Source organism: Dendrobium catenatum, unplaced genomic scaffold, assembly GCF_001605985.2.
Source record: "Dendrobium catenatum unplaced genomic scaffold, ASM160598v2 fragScaff_scaffold_421, whole genome shotgun sequence".
In the NCBI taxonomy this organism is placed as follows: domain Eukaryota; kingdom Viridiplantae; phylum Streptophyta; class Magnoliopsida; order Asparagales; family Orchidaceae; genus Dendrobium; species Dendrobium catenatum.
In genome coordinates this window covers 882,853-906,640 of record NW_021318883.1, presented here as the reverse complement: position 1 = coordinate 906,640, position 23,788 = coordinate 882,853, and the positions used below count along the sequence as shown (strand labels likewise).

At 32.4% G+C, this 23,788-nt stretch overlaps 1 protein-coding gene across 1 annotated transcript in view; it reads right to left on the bottom strand.

The window, feature by feature from the left end:
* Nucleotides 1–11,994: 11,994 nt before the first annotated feature.
* Nucleotides 11,995–23,788, bottom strand: part of LOC110110425 (transcription factor TCP20) — a 28,909-nt gene continuing 17,115 nt past the window's right edge. The window contains exon 2 of the mRNA XM_028694255.1: nucleotides 11,995–13,469. Coding sequence (XP_028550088.1) covers nucleotides 12,425–13,327 — 903 coding nt within the window. The 5' untranslated portion in view covers nucleotides 13,328–13,469 and the 3' untranslated portion in view covers nucleotides 11,995–12,424. The remainder of the gene's footprint in view (nucleotides 13,470–23,788) is intronic.

Genomic DNA, 23,788 nt, shown 5'->3' with positions numbered 1-23,788 from the left:
GGAGTAGAGATGCTACACTCAATGAAAATAAAATGTACAAGGATAAACATAAGAGTCCAAAATATTATTCGAAGTATGTTGAGATAGCAGATGGTGATGATAAGAAAGGTAACGATACAAGGTGTACTGAAGCATAGAGAGTTCCTCAAGCACTTGTTATTAAAGTTATGAGATCTAGTAAAATCTTATAAATATCATAAAGATATTCTCCTTCTTTATACTATCCATTATTGATAGATGGTGTGAACTATACATTTATAATGAGCCCATTAAGGCCATTAAGGTTGATGATTCAAAGTGATAGGAGCAAGCCATGTATAATGATATGTATTCACTTGAGTTGAATAAGGCATGGATTGACTAAGTACTATATGGAAAGAAAGCACTGAAGAATAAATGAGTTTATAGGCTGAAAGAAGAATCTGATGGTAGTAAGTGCTACAAGGTTAAGCTTATAGTTAAAGATTTTTCAACAAGAGGAAGGAGTGAACTACAATGAAATTTTCTCTCTGGTGGTGAAGATGAAATAATCAAAGTTGTGTTGTGTATAATAGCAGCGGAGGATTTACATCTAAAATAGATAGATATGAATATAGTATTTCTTCATGGTGATCTAAAAGAAGAGTTGTATATGCTAAAACCTCATGGTTATGAGATCACAAGTAAAAAAGTTTTGATATGTAGACTCAAAAAGAGCCTGTATGGGCTGAAGTAGACATTAAGATATTGGTACAAGAGATTTGATGGATTTATGTTAGATAAATGATACACAAAGTGTCAACCATAACATTATTGGTTTTTAAAATATTTAGATAACTATTACATATTACTTCTCTTGTATGTGGTTGATCTAACTGATTGCTAGCTTAGATATGAAGAAGATAAGAAAACTAAAAGAGAGATTATCAAGATAGTTTAAAATGAAAGATTTGAGTCCAATAAAGAAGTTTCTTGGTATAAGAATCAATAGGGATAGAAGTGTAGGTATACGGAATTGTATCAAGCTGAGTATGTTGAAAAGGTGATACATTTATTCAACATGAGCATGGCAAAGATAGTTTGAACTCCCTTAGGTAGTCACTTTTAACTATCTAAGGAGAAATTAATTAGGTTTGAAGTAGAGAAAGAATATATGGAGAAAACTTTGTATGTTTCAGTTATTGAAAGTTTGATTTATGTTATAATATGTATAAGACAAGATATATTATATATAGTGAGAGTAGTCATTACATTCATGACTAACCCAGGAAAGCTTTGTTGGGGCAGTTAAGTGGTTTCTTAGATACTTGAGAGGATCGGTGACAATGCTCTTTACTTTGGATGTGTAGGGATTAAACTACATGGATATGTAGATTCTAATCTTATGGGAGATATTGATGGTAGGAGGAGTACAACAAGTTATGTCTTCATTTTAGGAGATACACTAGTGATTTAAGTTTCCAATTTATATAATATCATTGCTCTCTTAACCATAGAAGGTGACAACATTTTTATCACTGAGGCTAACAAAAAAATAATATGTTTGTAAATTTTTCCAACCAAACTCAGCAAAGGACAAATGAATGAGAAGTTATATAGTGAAAGAATGAGTGTTATTCATCTAGCTAAGAATGATGTATTCCATATTAAGACAAAGAATATAGAGATAAGAGTGCCATAATGCTTTATGGTGCAATGCTATGGTGATGCCAGGTGACTCAAAGATGGAGAATAGAGCATTACGAAGCAATAGATCCTAGTGTCAAATCACTTCAAGTCTGACTGAGCAATTTTTCCTATTTCACTTGAGGCATTGCATCCTTATTTGTATTGCAGTTCATCTCTTTATTTGTTCTGAGTGTAGAATGGTGTAAGAAGTAAAGAGAGATAACAAGAGAGTGTGAGAAGAGAAGTTTGCAAAATCCCTCTCATTTTTTATAGTGGATTTTTTAGTGTGGTTTTAGCTCCAAGATTTTTTTTCCCAATTTTGGACTTGTCACATAAAATTTTGGTATTCTTTTCATTGCTTTCTCTTACCTTTTTTTCATTAAGTGGTTGCATTCTCAACATGGAAATAGGGAGATTGGGATGATTTGATCTTATTGAATCATTGCGGAACAATCTAGTGAGATGGAACCATCTAAATAAATTGAATCAGAATGACACTAACGTACTAAAAAATTAGAAGAAAGCTAAAGATTGACTTGTCAGGTTAAGTCTAGGCAATATTGTCCATTTGAGCCAATATATGGCTCGAGTAAAGCCCAAGTGGGTTGGATCACTTTTGAAACTTAATTAAGGGTCTTAGCCAAGTGTTTTACAAAGTTTAAAGGAATTTTGGTTTGATTTGGATAAATTTAGTTCAAGTGAACCAAGGCTATTCCAATTAGGTTTCATGTTAAAACTAGGTTCAACCATTAACCAAATGGATTGACCTTGGATGAAGCATGATCTTTGGTCAAACTAGCTTTGACCATGAACCAAATGGATTGGCAAGCATGGTCTTAGGTAACTCAATGTTAGATTAGGATCACATAAACTCAATGCCAACATGATTAAGTTAGAATTGGCTGTTGAAACTTAAATTGGATAAATTTATGTTAAGGAGATGCTTTGGTTAAACTTTATTTGACTCAAGATTCAATATGAGTTGATAAAAATTCTTTGACCTAAGATATGGGTTCAAGAGAATGTCTGAAACATCTTGGATAAGTTCTAGGGTCATATACTTGAATAAGTTAGGCCATTTCTTGGGTTTAAGTTTTCTTAAGGAATTGACTACAGCTGACCTATTAATTTGGCTTGTGAGATGCTTGTGGATACCTCTAGGATATACTAAGGTCAAACTAGTCTATGGTGTTTACAAATTCTAAGAGATGCCTGTGGCACCATATGAATTGATTTCAATTTGGGTTTATATTAAATTTTGAAAAGTTTTAGTGACTTGTTTTATATTTGAATAAACCCACAAATGACCTCTTAAACTTCTAAGATAGGTTATGGACAAATTAGGTTAGTTCAACTCCATAAGTATCCTATAGGATAGGTCCATCACTAGGGTAGGTTAGGGGTTACAATATGGCACCACTTAAACTAAGAGTTTCCTAATTTGGTTTTAAGGACATCCTTACAAGGATAGGTTACTTAAGGTTCATTTCTAATGAAATCTAAGATATCCTTGGTATAGAAAGTTAAGGTCTAAGCTTCAAGATTTTCTATGGTTAATCGAATGTTAATGTCATTAAGAATCCTTCTAAAGGAACCTACAGGGAGGATTCTAAGCATAGGAAGAATCCTAATGGCAAGGATTAGATTCAAAAAAGGATTTTGTCAATCTGATTAAAAAAATTAGCCAGTAGTATCGTAGTGTTTTCATTGTATTGAATTGACAGAATATTATCAAGTCACATGGATGATAAACATATGATAACTTAAATAGAAGTATTCATTACTCACTTTCAAGTATTCTAAAGTATCTTATTATTATTGTGGATATTTAATTAGATTGATCGGTTATTTATTTTTATTATTTTCTTATTTAATTATAAGTAAAAATTATACATAATATTATCTTATTTTTTATCATATATTTAATTGACTAATCAATATAATCATTATCACTTATATATATTAAAACGTTCATTTAATTTTATAAGTTTCTTCATACACTAAATTTGTCTATTTATTCTTAATATGACAAATATATTACTTAACATCTGCTTAAAGATAGGGAGCCTAAATTGAATATCAATAATCTTCTTTAATTAAGAATTTCTTATGTTGGTAAGTCTATATGATTTCACATAGCTCATAGCATCAAATTTGACAAAATAAGTTAAATAATCTTAATTATACCGATTAAGAAAATAGTAAGTATATCCACACGTACCTGCGCATGCAGATGCACACACATATACAAAATATTTTTATTGTTTGAAATTTATTTAGGGGCCATTTGATTTGCTAAAAAAGAAATGAAGAGTAAAGAGAACATAATGCAAAATAAATGTAATGTCTTCAAAAAATTTTAGAATTATTTTGTAGAACTTAAAAGATGCAATAGTTTAGTTTTGCGAGTTTGATCTGAAGTAAAATGAATTTAGATTAAATCTTGATTACAATTTTCGATGATACAACAATAGAGTGACAAGTGACATGGGCAGGGTGGTAGACCAGATGTGCCAACGACGATGGTGATAATGGCAATCAATGACAAGAATGGTGGCACTGATTGTAGTGATAGAGACAGACAATGGTGTCTGGTAGAAAAACTTATGGGTGATAACGAGTGGCAGTGACATTGACTTGCTAGTGATGAGTTTCAAATTTGCCAAAATTTTACTGGCATTATTTTCGCTAAACCAAATGCCTACATTTTAAAACCCCTTTGCATTTATAATATATTACACCCAATATGCAACAAACCAAATGATTCTTTAATATATTTAAAAGGCCATGAAAATATATTAAAATTAGTATTAGTGAAATATTATTTTATTTTTCTAGTCATTATTCATATTCAATTGGATTTATTAGACTTTTAAGTTTTAAATGTAATTCCATATGTTATAAAACCTATTGGGATATGAAATGAATTTATTATGATTTTTAAGGGGTCATTTATGATCACTTTTTAATTTAGTTTAATCTATATTTTACTGCCAAATAAAAATATGTTCAGTATCTAATAAGTGTGCATTTAATCTTTATTCAATATTGCATAAAGCCACAATAGTTGGTCAACATTGAAAAAATATAAACATTATTATGAATATTTTTATTGTGATTTCATATGCTATGTGTCCTACTATGGATTAAAAATGATTTTATAATGATTAAAAAATGTTTTTTTTTTATAAAACTCACTATAGGAAAATCGCTTATTATCGGCAGAATTTTCAAAAGATTTATGGTAGACTATTTTTCTATGGATTTTCTAGCTGATTTCCGACGAATTACAATGGAACTTTTCCAACAAATTTTTGAGAAGATTTCCGGCGCATTTCCATTGGCTTTCCGACAGATTTGTTTCCGACGGATTTTAATATTTTCTAAAAAAATAAAAATTCTTAATTTAGTTAATTAATAATATTATAAATTATTTTAATTAATTATGATGGATTTTCCGATGCTCGTTTTACTGACGAAAATTTTTTCACCAGAAATCTGTCGGTAACCTTTCAAATATGCTGGAAACTTATCAATTTTTCACTGGTAATACGTGATTTTCCTTTACCCAATGGCGGGGACTACACATTAATAATGATAAAAAATACACATTCTTAGAGGATCAAAAGCTCATTAAAATAACATCTTTTGAAATAAAACCTATGAGCTTTAAATCTTACCTAATACAAGGAAAGAAAAAGCAAAGTAAAGAAAAAGATAAAGCTTAAAATCAATTAAAGAAACAACAACAACACCATCGACAACATCCATTATAGCACCCAACTAACGGACACAAAGAACAACCCAAGCGACCCGATATCTAACCCAAGTTAAGGAAAGAAACAACTTGCAAACAATAAGAAGCAGAAAAAAGAAGAGGATAGGAGAGCATCACCTCCCCCACAACCATCACCAAAACCTAACCAAACCGACCAGTATCACCCAAAACCAAGATAGAGCCCAAAGGCTAACTAAGCAACCACATACAAGGACACAAAACCCGGCCCAAAAATGAAGCAACCTTCAACAAAAAAACACCATCTAAGCAAAGATTTTCTCCTATTGCTACACAACAAAACATCAAAACAATGGCTACTTTATAGATTTTCTCCTACGATGTTTACTAACACGAGAAAAATCTTTCTCAATAACCTGACATACATTTAAACAATACAAATCCTAAAAAGACCCATCATGCTCATCACCCACCTCACCAGGAAATGAAGGATACCAATTATTTCAACCCAATTGTTCAAGACAAACCCGAAATTAGAAACAAACTGAGCATTTAAACCATTAGGGGACATAACAATTATAGACACCTCAACAAGAGACTCAGTTCCTAGAGGCCCTGCAGTCACAAGCGAATCAGATGGCACGCCACCACTAGTCCCCATAATAATGGGAGAAACCGGCCCATCAATAAGATCAGGAGTAACCACAACACTAGATGAATCATAACACACTTCAGCTTGATAAGAAACCCTTTCAACCTCACCTTCCTCCTCCACCTCAACATGAGACAAAGCCATTGCACAAACCCCCACATCATCAGAGCCAATCAATTGCACTCCTGCTGTTGCCTGAGTATTCACAATAGGAGAAACAAAACCACCGGCACTATGAAACACAACATCACCTTGATCCTCATGATCACAAATAAAATCTTGATTCTCATGCTCAACATGATTAAGCAAAGGAGAAACAACACCATTCTCATTAGCACAAATAAAATCTTGATTCTCCACTATATCACCTTGAACCACCCCAACAGAACCATTGGTAGGAGTAACGTTAAGACCATCAAGGTCATGCGAAGAAGGAACATCAGCCATAGTCCCATCATTGGCAGGAGAAGCAGCACCTAGATTTGGAAATAAGATCAGGCAACCATCCTTCGAATGACCCAAAGTTTTGCAGTGAAAGCAATACGAAGGAAAATATTTCATTTCTACCGATTGAATGGAACCCATAGACTCGAAACCAAGCCAGACTTGTGAAGTATATCGTTTAGTAACATCTAATTTCACTAATATGCGAGCCACGGAAGGTCTAGAACCATATGTTGTCGTATTATCCATTCTCAAATGTCTACCAAACATCGACGCCAGTCTATGAAGTATGCCGCGGGGGGGTGGGTGGGATGAGGGCGCAAACTAGAGAAAGAAATCCAAATAGGAACTATAGGAGACTCCACATTTACATCAAAATGGGGAGTCCACTTAAAAAGCTTCATGAAACAATTGCTAACGAATTAGAGCGATGAGAAAAAATCCTACAGTAATCTAAAACATTGACTAGATTAATCGACACATTTTTAGAGTTCAACAAAATAACTGAGAAATCATCAAAAAGCTTTAGCTTAAAGAAGAGAGACTCCACATTTACATCAAAATGGGGAGTCCACTTAAAAAGCTTCATGAAACAATTGCTAACGAATTAGAGCGATGAGAAAAAATCCTACAGTAATCTAAAACATTGACTAAATTAATCGACACATTTTTAGAGTTCAACAAAATAACTGAGAAATCACCAAAAAGCTTTAGCTTAAAGAAGAATTTACGATTCGTTGGAGCCTAAATTTGGGTAGATATTTTGAGAACTTTCCTCGTATATTTTAATACATAAATTAAGGGGTTATTGGAGATTCTAAATAACACAGCTAAAAAAAAACCAAACCATAATAAGAAAGTTGTCTAAATGAAAATTCAATTAAGGTGCTTTAAAAAGAAATTATGAAGTGTTTGTCCATTTGATTCATTGTGGTATTCATATTGATAATATATAAACTTAAAGCCTGTTTGTGATGATTGTAACTTTTTGTAAAAGTGATTATAGAAAAAATATTTTTTTAAATTGTTGTAAAAAATTATTTTTCAGTGCATAAATTTCTAAAAATAATAATAAAAAAATAGTAACAAAATGAAATCGTAATTGTAGTCTAAAAAAGTGAAAGCAGAATAAAACTATCTCAAATAATTCTTTAATTTTGAGAAGTTTTATCTCAAATAATTCTTTAATATAAATTTCTTATAAAGTTGCTTTTAAAGCTGTAAAAAAGCTGTCCCAAAAGAAGCCTTATATGCATCATAAAAAAATTAGGCTTTGTTTGGGACGGCTTTTTTATTGCTTTCTAAAACGGAGTTTTAGTACAAAATTTTTTATTTTTGTACTAAAACTCCATTTTAGAAAGCAATAAAAAAGCCGTCCCAAACGAAGCCTTAATTGGCGTGCCTTCAAGACTTGATTAAAAATTGACATAAGCTACTTCTAACTCAAAACTGAAATATTTTAAAGTTGCCCAAAGCCTCTAAGTGTACCTCAATGAAAGGACTTATGAAGTTTCCAATTAAACAAATTCAATAAAAACAATCATCAAATCACCCAAAGAACGAAATAAAGAATTGGTGGTTTTCATTAGAACTTGACCATAGTTCTTCTAACTAGAAGTAAAGTTTAGGTGAAACTCATTTGTTGCATAACTAGGTATAAAAAGTTCAATCTATTCATTTCTTACAAAATTGAACTATATAGTCAATCATGAAATACTATCTCTCTCCTCACTTATAGAGGTTGACTGTTAGCATGACAAAATAATATGAAATCTTACAAGAATTTTCTCACCCTCACAATTGTTTTTTAATTTTTTGACTTGGCTTACTCTTTAATATTCAAAGTTTCAAGGGGTTCCTTGCAAACTAATTCCCTGAGAGATTCAGGCTTCGTTTCGGATAGTTTTCTTATTTCTTCTTAAAGGAGCTTCATAGTACAATTTTTAATTTTTGTACTAGGAAACTGCTTTAAGAAGCCGAAAGAAAACCGTCCCAAACGAAACCTCAATGAGACCTAATTTTCTCTTTCGCCCTTTGAGATTGATTCATCTCTCTAATAAGATCTTTTATATATTTTCATAAACAGCTTTATAAACAAGACAAAGTAGTTGCAAATTGTTCAAATTGAAAGAGGATTATAATTTCATCCCTTACAAATGTGTTGGTTTTCCCCAAGTACAGCTATGATAGGATATGTGAATGTACCTCTAAGCGTACCTCATAAAGTATGAGCACTTATTATACTCAACTCGGCTACCTGCTTTGGTTCCAGCAACTCTGTCGGATAGTTCAAGGGGAAGTTATATGAATCTCTCCAAGTACACACCCTTTCCAAAATTTTCTGCAGTCAAGTATACAACTCTTTGATCTTGAAAATTCAATGTTCTCTTTTAACCAATGGATCAAAGCTGTTCGATATTCTTTTCTACTGCTTCCTTCAACCTTTTTCATCATTAGGAGTTAAAAAAACAAATCACGTAACTCATTTTGATTTATTAGTTGAGAGTTTTGACTACCATTAAAGAGATCTTGAGTTCGAATCTTGCATTTTATATGATTCAATATTACCAAACCCCACCTGGACACCCTATTTCAGGCCTGCTCCGATATCTTAAGATCTAACGATTTCTGATTACTTCATTTTATTCAATTGTACTAATGTGATCAAACTTCTATCTAGAAGTAACATAACCAGCCTAATATTTCCTATGCTTATTCAAAAGAACTGTGCAAAATGCTATATTTTGTGTGTAAATATTGCATCTATACCATTTCATTTTAGTTATTACAACTTTTTTACACCAGTGATGCAACTTTATATTATTGATTCTCCTTCAGAAAAAAGTTACTAAGATCAACTATATTTTTAATCGCAAGTTTGTATAATCCTTTTCTTTCAGATCTTAAGTTTCAACATCTTAGATTTAAGTTTTGTTTGGGACGGTTTTCTTACTGCTTCTTAAAGCAATTTTTTAGTATAAAAATTTTTATACTAAAAAACTGCTTTCAGAAGTAACAAAAAAGTAAAATTTTTATACTAAAAAAATGTTTTAAGAAGCAACAAAAAACTAGTCCCAAATGAAGTCTTAGTCCCCCATTTTCCTCTTAAGGTACAGTTCTGATACAGTTCTGATGTTTTTGTGAGATATCACTAAATTTTGACACATCATCAGCATTATACTTAATGGAAGGAGCTTGTTAAAATGATTGAAGTCTCTAGCACCATCAAAATAATTGAGATAATGCAAATGATGATTACTATTATTATACTTCTTTCATTAATTAATTCCAATAGTCCATAGCTGATTAAATTACTGAAATTCTGTCATTTAGTAATGAATGAAAATTGAAACACTATGGGATTGGAGGAAGAACTTACGAAAAAATAACTTACATGGAATTCTGCACTGTGATAGCTACATCTTTCAGTCAGAGGCAATCTTGTCATTCTATCACATTTTTTAACATCTCTGTTAATCTAAAATAAGGTTGGTGCAAATTTTCAGAAACAAAAAAGAAATGAGTGTTAGGTTGTTGAACATAGAGAAATTAAATTGAAAGGTTGGCAAGTCATGCAGAATTAAAATGCAATTTAAATAGAAGGTCTATCATGATTCTATGCTAGTAATGCCACACAACTCAACATAAGATAAAGCTTTTCTCCAAAGAATATAAATATCAAGTCCTTAGCACAAGTCATTACACATCAATGGGCCTTTTGTCATGCGCTTACTTTATATAAGGTGAGAGTTATATATTTGAAAAGATTTTGATTTTTATAAGGTTGTATGAACTGAAATAAAACTACTTTTCATCAAATAACATCATGGATGATCTTACCTTTAAGAACTTTAATGCAAGCTAGTTCAAAATTACGAAATAAATTTGTTGCTCTAGTTAAGTTCACAATAACATTTGCATTTAGAGCCATCTTATTTCAATGTAAGCGTTTGGAATTTGGTGAAACTAGTGCTGAAAGAAAATTTTTGCATGCACTCTGTTCTTGTCATTGTAGCACAACTTCTACTATACTATTACTTCATGGAAAATACAAAATGAAAGTGACTGCCAAGACCTCAGTTCTTGTTATTCTAGCTCAACCTCCTGAATTTATGTTATTATACTATTACTTTATGTAATCAGCAGATTCCAAAAAGACCTCATAAGTAAAACTAGCTTATGTCTTATATGATGTTGAAATTTTAATATATACTTTCATTAAATACTTCTGCAACCAACATTTTTTCGGAGTTTGAGCGAATGTAATCACAGACTCACATAAATCACATAGCCTCGAACCCGAGGTCTATAGGGCTTCCAACCAATAAACTAAGGCATTGTTTTTAACAACTTTCATACTATTTTTTTAAGCAACTTTTTTATATAAAATTTTTTTGAACTAAAATTTTTTGTATTAGAAAGCAGTAAGAAAGCTGTCCCAAACAAATCCTAAGGTAGGTTTCACTGTAAAAAAGAATACCAAAAATGAGTTCCAAAACTCAGTTCTAATCAATTCAACCACTTACCTCAAAACAAACAAGCCCGTCGGACAAACTAAAATAAGTCACTAGACATTTGTTTCACATCAAATTGAAAGCTTTATAGATAACCGTTTTTAAATTTGATAAATTTGACCATGTGCTGAATTCTCTTTGCGTTACTATGTCCTCCTGATTCATGACACGTTAAAATTGGTAGCTAAACATTGGTATTCCTCATTAAACTGAAAGCTGCACAGATGACTATTACACAACTTGCTAAACATTCCCACGCTGTAAATTCTAATTTCTTTTGTTCTGATCAGTAATTCTTATAAGGATTCGCTAACAAAGATTATCCACAAAATCAGATGTTCTTAGGAATTACAGTTATTAAACAAGGAAATGGTGAATGATGTTGCTCTTACAGCAAAACAAGGGAGAAAAGAACAAGAAATGCTAGAAAATGGAAGATGAGACATACAAATTATTTCCTTGAAAAGAAATCCTCAAAATTTTTAATCCAGTTATCTTAAACACATAGTTACAAAGAATACAAGAATGCAAATAAAGAAACATAATGAACACTCCCAACGCATTTGACTTCACAAGAATCAGTGAACTATTAGGACCTATAGACCATTGTAATAACAAGATGAGGTCCCTACTTGCAATTGAGTTGAACATTCTTTGATAATGTATCATACAGATAAAACTTAGAATTGATAAAATTCTAAAAGTAGAAGATTTAGGCTTCGTTTGGGACGGCTTTCTTACTGCTTCCTAAAACAGTTTTTTAGTAGAAAAATCTTTTTTTTTAAACTAAAAAACTACTTTAAAAAGCAAAAAAAAAAAAACTGTCCCAAATGAAGCCTTAATGAGAAAACAATGTCTTTGCTTTAAGAAAAAAAAAAAAAAAAAAAAAGCCATCCCAAATGAAGCCTTAATGAGAAAACAATGTCTTTGCAACTTCAATTAACGGTGAACCCTAGCGAAAAATAAGATGCAAAATCAGTCTAAGAAGTTCACATATAATATTATAAAATGCAATGATTTATTGTTCAGAATTCAGATAGAACAAGATAATTCTAACAGATCAATACCTTGAAAACAAAATAAATCATTGAAGGAAGCCTAAGCTAAATATCTACAAACTTTAATAGTAAACTATATATATATAGCTCCACTGTAAGCCATTCAGCTAAATTCAACCTACACCTGCACAGAAAATAGTGTGACACAACAATTGTAAACACACTTATTCCATGCCATATGTACCACATATCGAATTATTGAACGAAAGCAATTTACCCGGATGAGGAGAATAATCCCCATAAATCGAACAGAGGTAGAAGCAATCACCACATATCATTAACAACAAATTATTCTCTAGCTTCCTTCCTCCATTATCTTGACAAAATTACATTCAGAGAAAAACCAATATAGATAATTGATGGAATTTCTCATTTACTGAGTTGATCCATCAGAATCATCCTTGTTCAGAGAACCATGACTCTGCTGCTGCTGCTGATGATGATGTTGATGTTGATGCTGTAATTGCTCATCACTTCCACCCCCTCTTCCTTGTCCCATCTGCAGATAAAACTGGCCCAAAGCATGAGGGTTCAAAACCCCAATGTGTCCATCTTGGGAGAGCCCTAGCTCAAGCCCGGGGATCTGCTGTCCATGCCCACTGAGCAATGAAGCAAAGCTCATTTGGCCCAGATTAGCCCCCGGAAGCTCTAACCCCGGTAAGCCAATTCTCTGCATAAACCCTCCACCGGCAGGCCCTTCACTGCTTCCACCAAGATTGGAGGTCGGGAGGAATCCTTGACTACCAAATCCAGGAACAGGCGGCGGCCATAGGCTGGCAGCCCAATTGGGCCTTGAAGCTGCAGCAGAGGTAGAGGGCGGTGGGTCATTAAGCATGGGGTGGAGTCCGGCGGCTGCAGTGGAAGCGTGGGAGATAGAAGAAGGTGCGGCGGCAGCTAGGGCCGAGGCCGGGATGGTCCCTGAGCCCGTTGCAGCGATGATGGAAGGCTCAGCTTGCTGAAGAAGCCACTGGATGGTCTCGCCGTCGGATTTGTGACCAAGTTCCCGCGTGAGCTGGAAGATTCGGGCGGCGCAGAGGGCCGGCATACGGATTCTCCGGCCGCGGCCGTCGACTTTGGTGTGTCGATCCTTGTTTGAGCTTCTCTTTGGAGCAAGCTGCTTCCTTTGATCGTCTTTCTCCGCGGTAGCTACAAGAGGGAATTCCCTCTCAGAGGTGGAAATCACCATCTGTAGCTCCCTCTGTGTCTCCGCCTTTTCTTGGCTCTGGAGAAACTTGGGGGGCTCATGTTGGAGCTCGGAAGAACCGTGGGGATCCATCGAAAGAGAAGGAATATAGAAGAATAAGGGGAAAGGTGGGATTTTAGGGTTTTGTGTTGGAGCAAGAAAGGGATTTGGGTTGGAGGGCAAGTGATGTAAGTGGAGTTGGCTTTTGTGAAAAAGAGAGAGAGAGAGAGAGAGAAGATGCCAAACTCCTGAGACTTATTACTACTGTTTCTCTTTTTTCCAACTGGAAAAATCGCTGTCCGGCCTGTTTCTCATCCTGGCTAGCAAGAAGATTAAAGAGTGGTTTTAGGACTCTGTGGTATCTCAGAGAGTGAAAGAGATAATGAAAACCATGGATGATAGCTGGTGAACTGAATTGGGAAATAGGGCTTGGGATTGGAGAAGAAAACGTGAGTAAAGTAGCAGTGAAACTGTGAGAGGACAGAGCATAGATTTGGAGTGATTGGCTAAGACTTTTGTTTTATCCTTTGAATCTAACAGAGGAGGGGACTGCTCGCTGCATTCATCTACTGTCAATTTCCAGTTTCCTTTTACAAGATTTTAGATTTACTGCACTATATCTTAAGCTCCTCCTATAAAATTTTTTCCATTTTCTCTCAAGAAAAATTGTTCTGTGCTCGACCAACTCCTCTCACTCACTGGAGCCAATCACTTACAAATGGCTCTACTGTAGAGCTGACATGTCACCGACACCACACTTGGCCGTAGATTATTTGACTGTAGTTCTACGCGGTTCCAATTCGTCCGGGTGTGTCAACAAGCAAGCGAACTCCCGAGTTCTTAAGGGGCGGACGGCGGAGGAGAAAGTTTAGATCTTTCTGAGTCATTGGGCTAAAGCCCGTCTTTCTTTTTTATACATTCAGGATGGACATGGAACTTGGAGTAGTGAAGAAATTTTGCTCAGTTAGGGTTGGCGAACCAATTTGGCTTGGCCAGATAAAATGGTAATGGTTGCTTTCTCTTGGAAACCAAATCTAAATTTATTTATTTTTAATTTTTAACCTGCGCACAAAATTAATTATAATTTGGTGGAGGTTGCGAGAGAAAATTGATTATGTTTTATTATGCACAATAAAATATTTATAGAATAAATTATTATCTTTGTGCTGGCTAGAATTTACGCGACGATGGAGCGAGGAATTTTCGAATCAACTTTGTACGGTTATCCATCACACAAACAGAAGAAAAATGAAACACCGGAATCTTTACGTGGAGAATCTTGGAAAAGAAAAAAAAATATTGGATCACGCCTAGTTGAAATGATTCAACTAATGTTTGATTATATTACAAGTGATTGACACGTCCCTAAAAATTAAGGATGATTAGATTATAATAATCAACTATTAGGTTAATATCCAGTTACGAGCGGAGATTGGAAATCTGGCTTTAATTGACAGTTTGATGGAAGTCCGGCGTTAGTTGGCAGTTAGGCAGAAGTCCGAGGTCAGTCAGTGGTTGGGCAAAAGTCTGATGTCGGTTGGCTGCCGGGTAGAAGTTCAACGGTGGTCGAGGAGGAGTCTAGTGGCAGAAGAACTCAAGTTTCTCTTCTTCCTTCTCGTCCTTGTCTGTGTCCCCTTTCATGAGAAATGAGCAGTATATTTATAGTTTTATGAGAGTGACATGACGAGTAAAGAGGAGGAAGATCAAGGGTAAATTAGAAGTAGTTTGAATGGACGGTCGATGTTGAATCCCTTGATTGTGGATCATTTATTAGATATTTGAATATCTTAATGATATTAGAATTCGATGATCATTAACTCGTTGGATTTGTTTGACCGAGCATCTTGATTCAAATATAAGCATTCCACGTTGGGAAACCATTTGCTGATAAAAAATTATGGTTTGAACCTTCAAAATATGCTTTAGGTCCTTAATTTGGACTCATTTGGACTCGAATTGAGTTGAATTTGGTGTCTTTGGGTTTATATTTCCGAGACGTTCAATTTGACTGTAAGTTAGCTGAAATCAAAGTTTAGATGGTCTCAAATTTAATTTTTGAAGTTTCCAACTGGATTTTGCTTCAAGATTCGTGCCTAATCAAGATAATTTTTTGATGATATATCAGTTTCCCCCAATTTTCAGATGTCGAAGATCCACAAGTTCGAAAATACGTATCACAACATTTTAAATTAATCGAATCTAAAAAAATATCAGAAAATAATGTTAAAATTTTTTAAAATTTCTTAAATTTGATCATAGAAGCTCCGTTGAGCTTTGAAAGTGCTAAAATTTGATATAGAATGTCAAACAATGGTACTAGGAACCTAAGAAATGTCCAATTTGGACTGTCCGAGCCCAAAAATCAGTCTCGGACGTAATTTGACAGCCAAACTGGCTGCTTGGCCAGTTGCCGATCCAATTTGGCTTGGCCAGAAAAAATGGCATTGGTTGCTTTCTCATGGAAAGCAAATCTAACTTTATTTATTTTTTAATTATTTAACCTGCTCACAAAATTAATTATAATTTGGTGGAAGTTACTAGAAAAAATTGATTATGTTTTATTATGCATAATAAAATATTTATACAAGAATTTATTATCTTTATTGTGGGCTAGAATATACGCAACAATAGAGTTAGAAATTTTCGTCTCAACGTTATACGAATATCTAGCACACAAACAGAAGTAAAATGAAACACTAGAATTTTTACGTAGAAAATCTTGAAAAATGGAAAAACCATGGGGGCCACGTCCAGTTGAAATAATTCTACTAATATTTGATTAAATTATAAGTGGCTAGCTCATCCCTAAAAATTGAGAACAATCAGATTACAATAATCAACTGTCGGGTTAAAATCCAGTTACGAGAGGAGATAAAAAATTCGGCGACATTAAGTGGTTTGGTAGAAATCCGACTTCAATTAACGATCTAGCAGAAGTCTAATGTTAGTCGACAGTCGGGCATAAGTCCGACTTCAATCGGCGGCTGGGCAAAAGTCCGACGGCGTTTGGCTGCTGGGTGGAAGTCCAATGGTGGTCAAGGAGTCTAGTGGCATGAGAACTCAAGTTTCTCTTATTCATTCTCTTTGTTCTCTTAAATGATAGGTCTATTTATAATTTTTATGAGTGACATGACCATTAAATAGTAGGAAGACAAGGGTAAATTAGGAGAGGTTTGAATGGGCGACCGATGTTGAATCCCTTGATCATGGATCGTTTACTAGACATTTGAATGTCTTAATGATATCATAATTCGATGATCATGGACTCATGAAGGTGTTTGAAAAGTCAGATCGTGACTGTTCTCCTCCTCTAGGATTTTTGATGGTGTATGAGTTCAGTTTACGAGCAGGGCTATGATTTTCACCTCCTCTGGAGTTGATTAACATTTCAGTGACATGTAAAGTGATTTTGTCGCAACTTTCTTACAGAGCCATGTTGATTATAATTGGATTGATTGTATTTTTTATATATCGCGGGGTGGTGTTTTCTCTAGAGTACTTTTCCCAGATGGGTAGACTTTATTGTGATATGCAGGGTCATATCTCTTTCAGATCCAAGTGACTGGATATTCACACTCGAGACTCGTCAAAGAGCTGGGTTAGTGGTTTCGTTTTTATGTAGAATGATTGGAATATATTGGAGAGATGGGGGAAGCTGAAGTAGTTACCCATCCCCCTTTTTATTGGAGTAGAAGATCTACTAAAGATGCTCAACCTTCATGATGTCGACACCCTTCACTATGAGGTTTGCTATTTGAGCATATATGTAGATGAATAGTATATGTAGATGAATAATATTTATTCAATGTGGGACTATTTACTTAGGTAGAGAGATCTCGTACACATACGCTAAATAAGTCAGCTAAAGTCCTTGAGGTAGTTGTTCACACTTCAAAGGTACCTCTTAAGCGATCGGGGAATAAGAATGGTCCACAGGTATCCAAAAAGACAAGGGTGTAGGAGATTTTGACATTCACTTGCAAAAGTCACCCTTCTTCTCCTTCAAAGTCACACATTCCAAAAGATGTTTTAAAACATTAATGTGTTGGACATCGATGAGCTGAGGAATTGTTGAGTTCCCATTTTCCTTCTTATTTTTTTCATAATTTTATAAGGATACGTCCCTTAAAGAAAAAAAAAATTCTTATTATTTTTAAATGTTGCAACGTATGAATCTCTAAATGGAATTGACTAAGACCTTGAATGATTGGAATATTGACTGGATCAGAGGGAAGTTTGACTTAGTCAACACTCAAGTAATTACCATCAATAGCTTCTTTATGATGTTCACCCCTCCTCAACCACCTCCAAATCAAGATCCTCCAACATATTAGTTTTCATTTTCTATTGTAGTTTATGTATGTTTTTGATTTTTTAGTTTTCATGTAATGGCTTTTGGATGTTTAAATTATTGTCTTAGCTGTATTTGCATTTATATCTTGAGTTTGTGTTAAAAAATAGAAAGATATTTTTGTCTTATTTTGAATTTAATTTTCTTGAATTATTTTAAGTTTTTATAGACTAATCAAATATAGTTAATCTATGAAATTAAATTTTAAAATAATTTGCTCTACAAATTAATTTTCTTGTAAAATTTAATTTCTCAAAAATTTTAATTAAATATGATTAGATGTAGATTATAAGATCATTTTCATGTTCCTATAGACAAATATTATTTAACTATAATTATTGCAAAAGAGATCTCTGATTTTTTTAATTTATTATTCAATATATTTATTTTTATTAATTATTAGATTTTGTTTTAAGATGTATGGATATTGGAAAGATAAAAAATATAAAATGATGCACAAAGTGTGTCAAGTTTGAAAAGATGCACAAAATGTGCCACAAGTTTTAAAGATGCTCAATATTCGTTAAAAATGAAAAGAGACATAATTAGTTTAAACTGAAAAGATGCACAAAGCATGTCAAAATTTAAAAAGATGCTCAATATCGCCAATCAAAAGTATCATGCAGTTTTTTCTTTTATATTTCTATTTCTTGCACAAATCTACATAATCAACAATAATCTCCACTATTGATTTGGAAACTAATTAATCTTTATTTCAACATTTTTGTAATAATTATTTAATTTGATAGATCTAAACTAAACAAATAGTGAACTTGTTTGATTTTTCTTACTTTAATTATTCTTTGATTTAAAATATGAGACTTTTCTTTTCGCATAAAGATGTTAATGTTGTCTTTATAAATAGTTTAAAATCCTCTTTTTCATCATCTATTTGATTTGTCAATAGTAACTTACCTTCTCAAGAGGCACTTCCCTTTTTATTGTTATCAAAAGGGAGAGTCATTAATTATTGTTTATTTGTTTGATTGATTTAATTATGTGTATTTTATTTTTTTATTAAATTAATCATGTGTGTTTTATTTTTGAATTTATTTTGGCATTTTGGTCTTGTGTTTTTAAAAAATCTCTTATTTATAATTAACCATTTATTGAGGGGGAGCTTAGGAGAAAATTTTAATGTCAATTAAAATAATAATTATTTTTCCATAATAAAAAAGGAGGAGATTGTTGCAACTTAGAATTCAAGATTGAGTTTTATGTTATGTGATTTTTTGATAATAATAAAATATTATTGTTATAATTAATGTTTATCCTAACATACATTGAATATATTTCTATTTGTTTTGTGTGTACTAATATTTCAAAAAAATCATACTCTAGACTGTTAAGACTTCAAGATAGAGTAGAATAGGATTTTATGTAATAAAATCAATATCTTTTTATTTTCTTGAGTTTGATAGAGTATGATTGTAATTCAATAACTGTTCACACACACAGGGGGAGAGAGTTTAAATTGGAATTCAAAATTTTAACCCATTTCGTATTGTACGATGTCAATTCGTACAGATGACTGAAAATATATGAGATTAGCTTCATAACAGATCGTCCAGATGAATTTTAATTGTTCGTACAGATGACTAATACGCGATTACACTATAGGAAAAATACTAATTTCTGGCAAATTTTTTAGCGCATAGCTGACGAATTTTTCATTTGTTTTTTTGGCGGATTTTACAATGAGTTTTCCTATAATAATTATTTTGATCTTAAAAAACCCTCACCTTTTAAATATATTTATAATTTTAAATAAAATATTAATTAAAATTAAAACATCTAAGCTTTTATAAATTATTTTATTTATTTTTTATTTTATTAAGCATATTATTTAAATATATTAATTTTTTAAATTAAAAAATGCAACCTTATAATATAAATTAACAAAACTAAGGTTAATTTTAAAAAACATTTACAGGTATGGCGCGATGGTGTTGCACGTAGGATGCGAGAGCGCTTGGAGGGGGCAGTGTTCGAAACTCATGCTGGGCATAGGTGCGCGCGCTATGGGCTGGGTGAGGGGAGGGTCGTGCGATTCAAGCTAGGTCGCGACTGGTCGTAGTGAAGGCCTAGCTAGGCTTGGTGGGAGGGGTTACAACAGGCTCTTTATTTGATTTTTTTTTTTAATTTTTAATTTTTCCAGCTGAGTATATCCGCTAGACATATTTAGACGTTTTTAGCCAGAAATCCACCGAAAAACTTTTTGGCAGACATTTTAATACTGGTAGCAATTTTTTGATACACATTTTACCGGCATAAAAAATTCCCTTGAAAATCCATCGGAAATTAATATTTTCGACGAATTTTGGCAATTTTTCGGTGAAAATTGTCGTTGAAAATCTATTGTTTTCCTATAATGTTAGCTTCATACCATATCATCCAGATGAATTTTAACTATTCGTACAGATGATCTCAATATCATATAGACGACTGAAAGTGCAGAGATATGCTTCATACCTGATTGTTTAAACAAACTTTAACTATTTGTACAAACGATCTGTAAATCATACAGACGACCGATAGTGTACGAAATAGTATTCGTATCATATCATCACATGATTTTTTGACTATTCATACTGACTATCCATGATCATATTGTACGATCTAACTCATTTTCACACTAAAAAATTCATTTTATGAATGATTTTTCTTATCTTGCATATATAATGGTCCTAAAAACTGACACTCAATAATCTTACTGTGAATTTTTCTTAAGAGTGCATAAGGAGAGTGTTTGAGAGAGTATTTTTGGGAGTGAAGAGTGAGAGATCTTATAAGAAAAAAATTGTGAGAGGATTCACAAAGTTGCCCAAAGGTAACGATCTCTTGTTTGTTCTTTGAAATTCTGCCCTACATCCTTGAAGACTCTTGAGAGAAGATTTTCAAAGAAGATCATGGTACTCTGTCATTATCAGGAGGGCCAGAAAGGACGTTGGTACTCTGCCATCACCTGGAGGGTGAGAAAGGACATTGGTATGTACTCTACCATCACAAGGAGGGTGAGAAAGGACATCAGTACTCTACCGTGTCGGGTTAGTGGAAAAAAGGTTTTGTAAGAACTTCTCTATCTTATTGTGGGAGCAAAAGAAGAGTCACTTGTGTTTAGTACAATACTTGGAGAAGGAGTCTCTAGGGAGTGAACAAATATATAGTTGAACCAAACTACTATAAAATTTGATGTTCTTCTATTCTTTTACTTTTTACTGCTTTTTTATATTCCATACTTTATTATTATATATTGTGGTTAAAAAATATTTTGTGAAAATTTATTTTTATAAATAATTGCATACTTTAGGATCATAGAGTAAAATTTCTTAAAACGATTTTCTAAAATTCAATAGATTGTTTAAATTATCAATTCACCCTCTCTTGGATAGTCTTGGGATTGTTCTATTAGGTTTAACAACATGCATAAACTTTTAGACACCTAAACCTCCCATCTGATAAAAACAAAGGTAGTTGACATGCCATGTGGATAAAATTTTCAACACCATTAACAAATTCATCTGTTAGTGTTTTTCATCTTGATCATAATCTATTATACATCATCAACCTATGAATTTGAATATCCATGTATAACCTGATCTAAAAAATATGAACATATGAAAATCTATGAATATAGATATATTTTTCCACATTCTCTCTCCACTCTTATAACTCTTCTATTACACTTAGTGAATGCAACTTTGTTATCATTCAACTAATATAATTATAATCATATATCTAATTCTAAGGTTATTCAACTAAGAAATATGAAAATCCTAAAATGAAAAAAATATGAAGGAAATTGTTCTCTTTACCCACATCCCCCTCTATTATCAGGATTAATTATATATATATTACAATTAGTGAATGTAAGCATAAATCATTACAATATTATAATTATAAGTATAAATCTTCCCAACATTATAATTATAAGTATAGATCAAATTCTAAGATCATTCAACATAGAAATGTTAAAACCCTAAATCTAACTATAAATCTTTTTTTAGCAAAATCTAACTATGTTAGATTTCAGCCCAAGTTTATCCAACCATTATAAGTTAATCTAAGTAGGGATTATTATGGAATTTTTTTGAGAAAATATTTTTCAGAACAAACTTTGGTGAAGCCACAAAAAAATTCAACAAAACATTACAACAAAATACATAACTAAAAACTAATCAATATACTAATGATGATTGGGTGAGATAGATCATCAAAGTCCTCTTCTTTGGCTGACTACCAAGCCAAGCCACCACTTTGAATTAACATTAACTTCAGTTGCAAAATAACTACCAAATGGAATAACTTTTTCTAACCTTCATGAATGGTACTCCTTTTGAAAATATTATAATTAATTAAATAGTTAATTATAATATCTCATCTATAACATATTAATACCCTAATATCTTTTAAAATTTAAGTTCAAAAGTCAACTTAAATTTTATACAATCACACATACACTATATAAAGTTTTGACACATACAAAATGTCCACATAAAAATCATGTAAAACATACGAAATCTCATATGTTAGGGTCTTCAACTGGCTCTTGGTGATGAGTCCTCTATGCTTATCTACAGCTTTCCTAGATAGAGCCCTAATAGTTAGAACCTTGGTGTTTCTAGTGCTACACCACATATTTGGTCTCATATTAAAGGCTCTTAGTATCATTTGGCTTATCTCATTGAGACAATCATTTCAGTTACAAGTTTTCACTTTAAATAAATTAATATTGTTGATATTTTTATTTGATTTTAAAATTAAGGCAATATATAAATAAATATAGAGATTTAAATACTTTTTTTTTATTAAATATTTAGATGTTACACATAAATACATAAGAGTACAGTGGCATATATGCAAATCATATTATTTGTTTTTGAAAATAAATAAAGATGTTTTTAAAATACACGTAATAACATTGAAATGTTCTTAATATTTTCAAAGCATGAATTCTAAACCACCCACCCCACCGACCACATCAACTGGCTACCCATTGCCACAGCTACAATTGAGATAAATTTAGTTCAATTAAAATATTGATAATTAATTTCATAAAAAACTTTGTAGATTATCAAATAAAATTTTTTATACAATTACAAATTATATTATATTTATATAATTTAGGATTACAAAAAATGTCTATTATCATTTTATTCAATGTAAGACTTCTATCAAATTATTATTATTATGGATATAATAATAATAATAATAATAATAATAATAATAATAATAATAATAATATCTCACTGGATTTAGGTGGGTTGGTGGGTGTGTTTGATTGGGAACCTCCCATCCCAAGTTCGAATTCCCTCTCATACGACACGACTCCTTGAGTGGAGAGAAAAGAACTGTAGGTCCTGCACTAGTGGGGTTGGTTGCTGGTAGACACGCTGAGGGATTAGTGGACATCGCCAAACGCGTCACAAGCTGATGTGGCAGCGGGCCGACACCCCGTTCCAAATAATAATAATAATAATAAATGCGATTCTCCTTTATGTGAGTGAAACATAAGAGTGACATCTGTCAATTCACATTGATGGGAAATTTATTTTATAGCAAGATTTCAACAATGAAATTAATTCATTTATTTAATCAAGATATAGGCTTGATGGCATCCACAATCATATTTGTTCATTGTTTTTTTTAATCTTTTCTGAGGGTTTTGGAAAGTTCTGAACCACATTCATTTATATAGTATAGGATCTATGGCTACAAGTTTGTAGCCTTTATTTAGAATAAAAATATATTAACTTTTTTCTACGAAATTATTGAATATCATGTAGGTATCCTTCATCTTTATATGTCAGGCTCTCCCAACACTGACAGATTACAAGTCTTTTTTGAAAACTTTGAGAGCCACAGCTCAACTGTAATAGATAGAAAAAAATATTTTAGAAGCCAAATTTTAAACCAAATAATCTAACTTAAATGATTGAGCAAACTCTTGTTAAGAAAACTCTCGATCAGTCCTAATAGGCTAATACTAAGAAGCATAATAATACTAAGAAGCATAATAATAATATTAATAATAATAATAAGGGTTGTTAAGAAAACTCTTGATCATATTTGACTTGCTAATTACCTTTAATTTGACTAATAATTATAAATGTATTTGTTTAACAAGTTAAATATGAATAATATATTGTTTAATTGTATTGAGATTGATAGTATTTGATTATATATATATATATATATATATA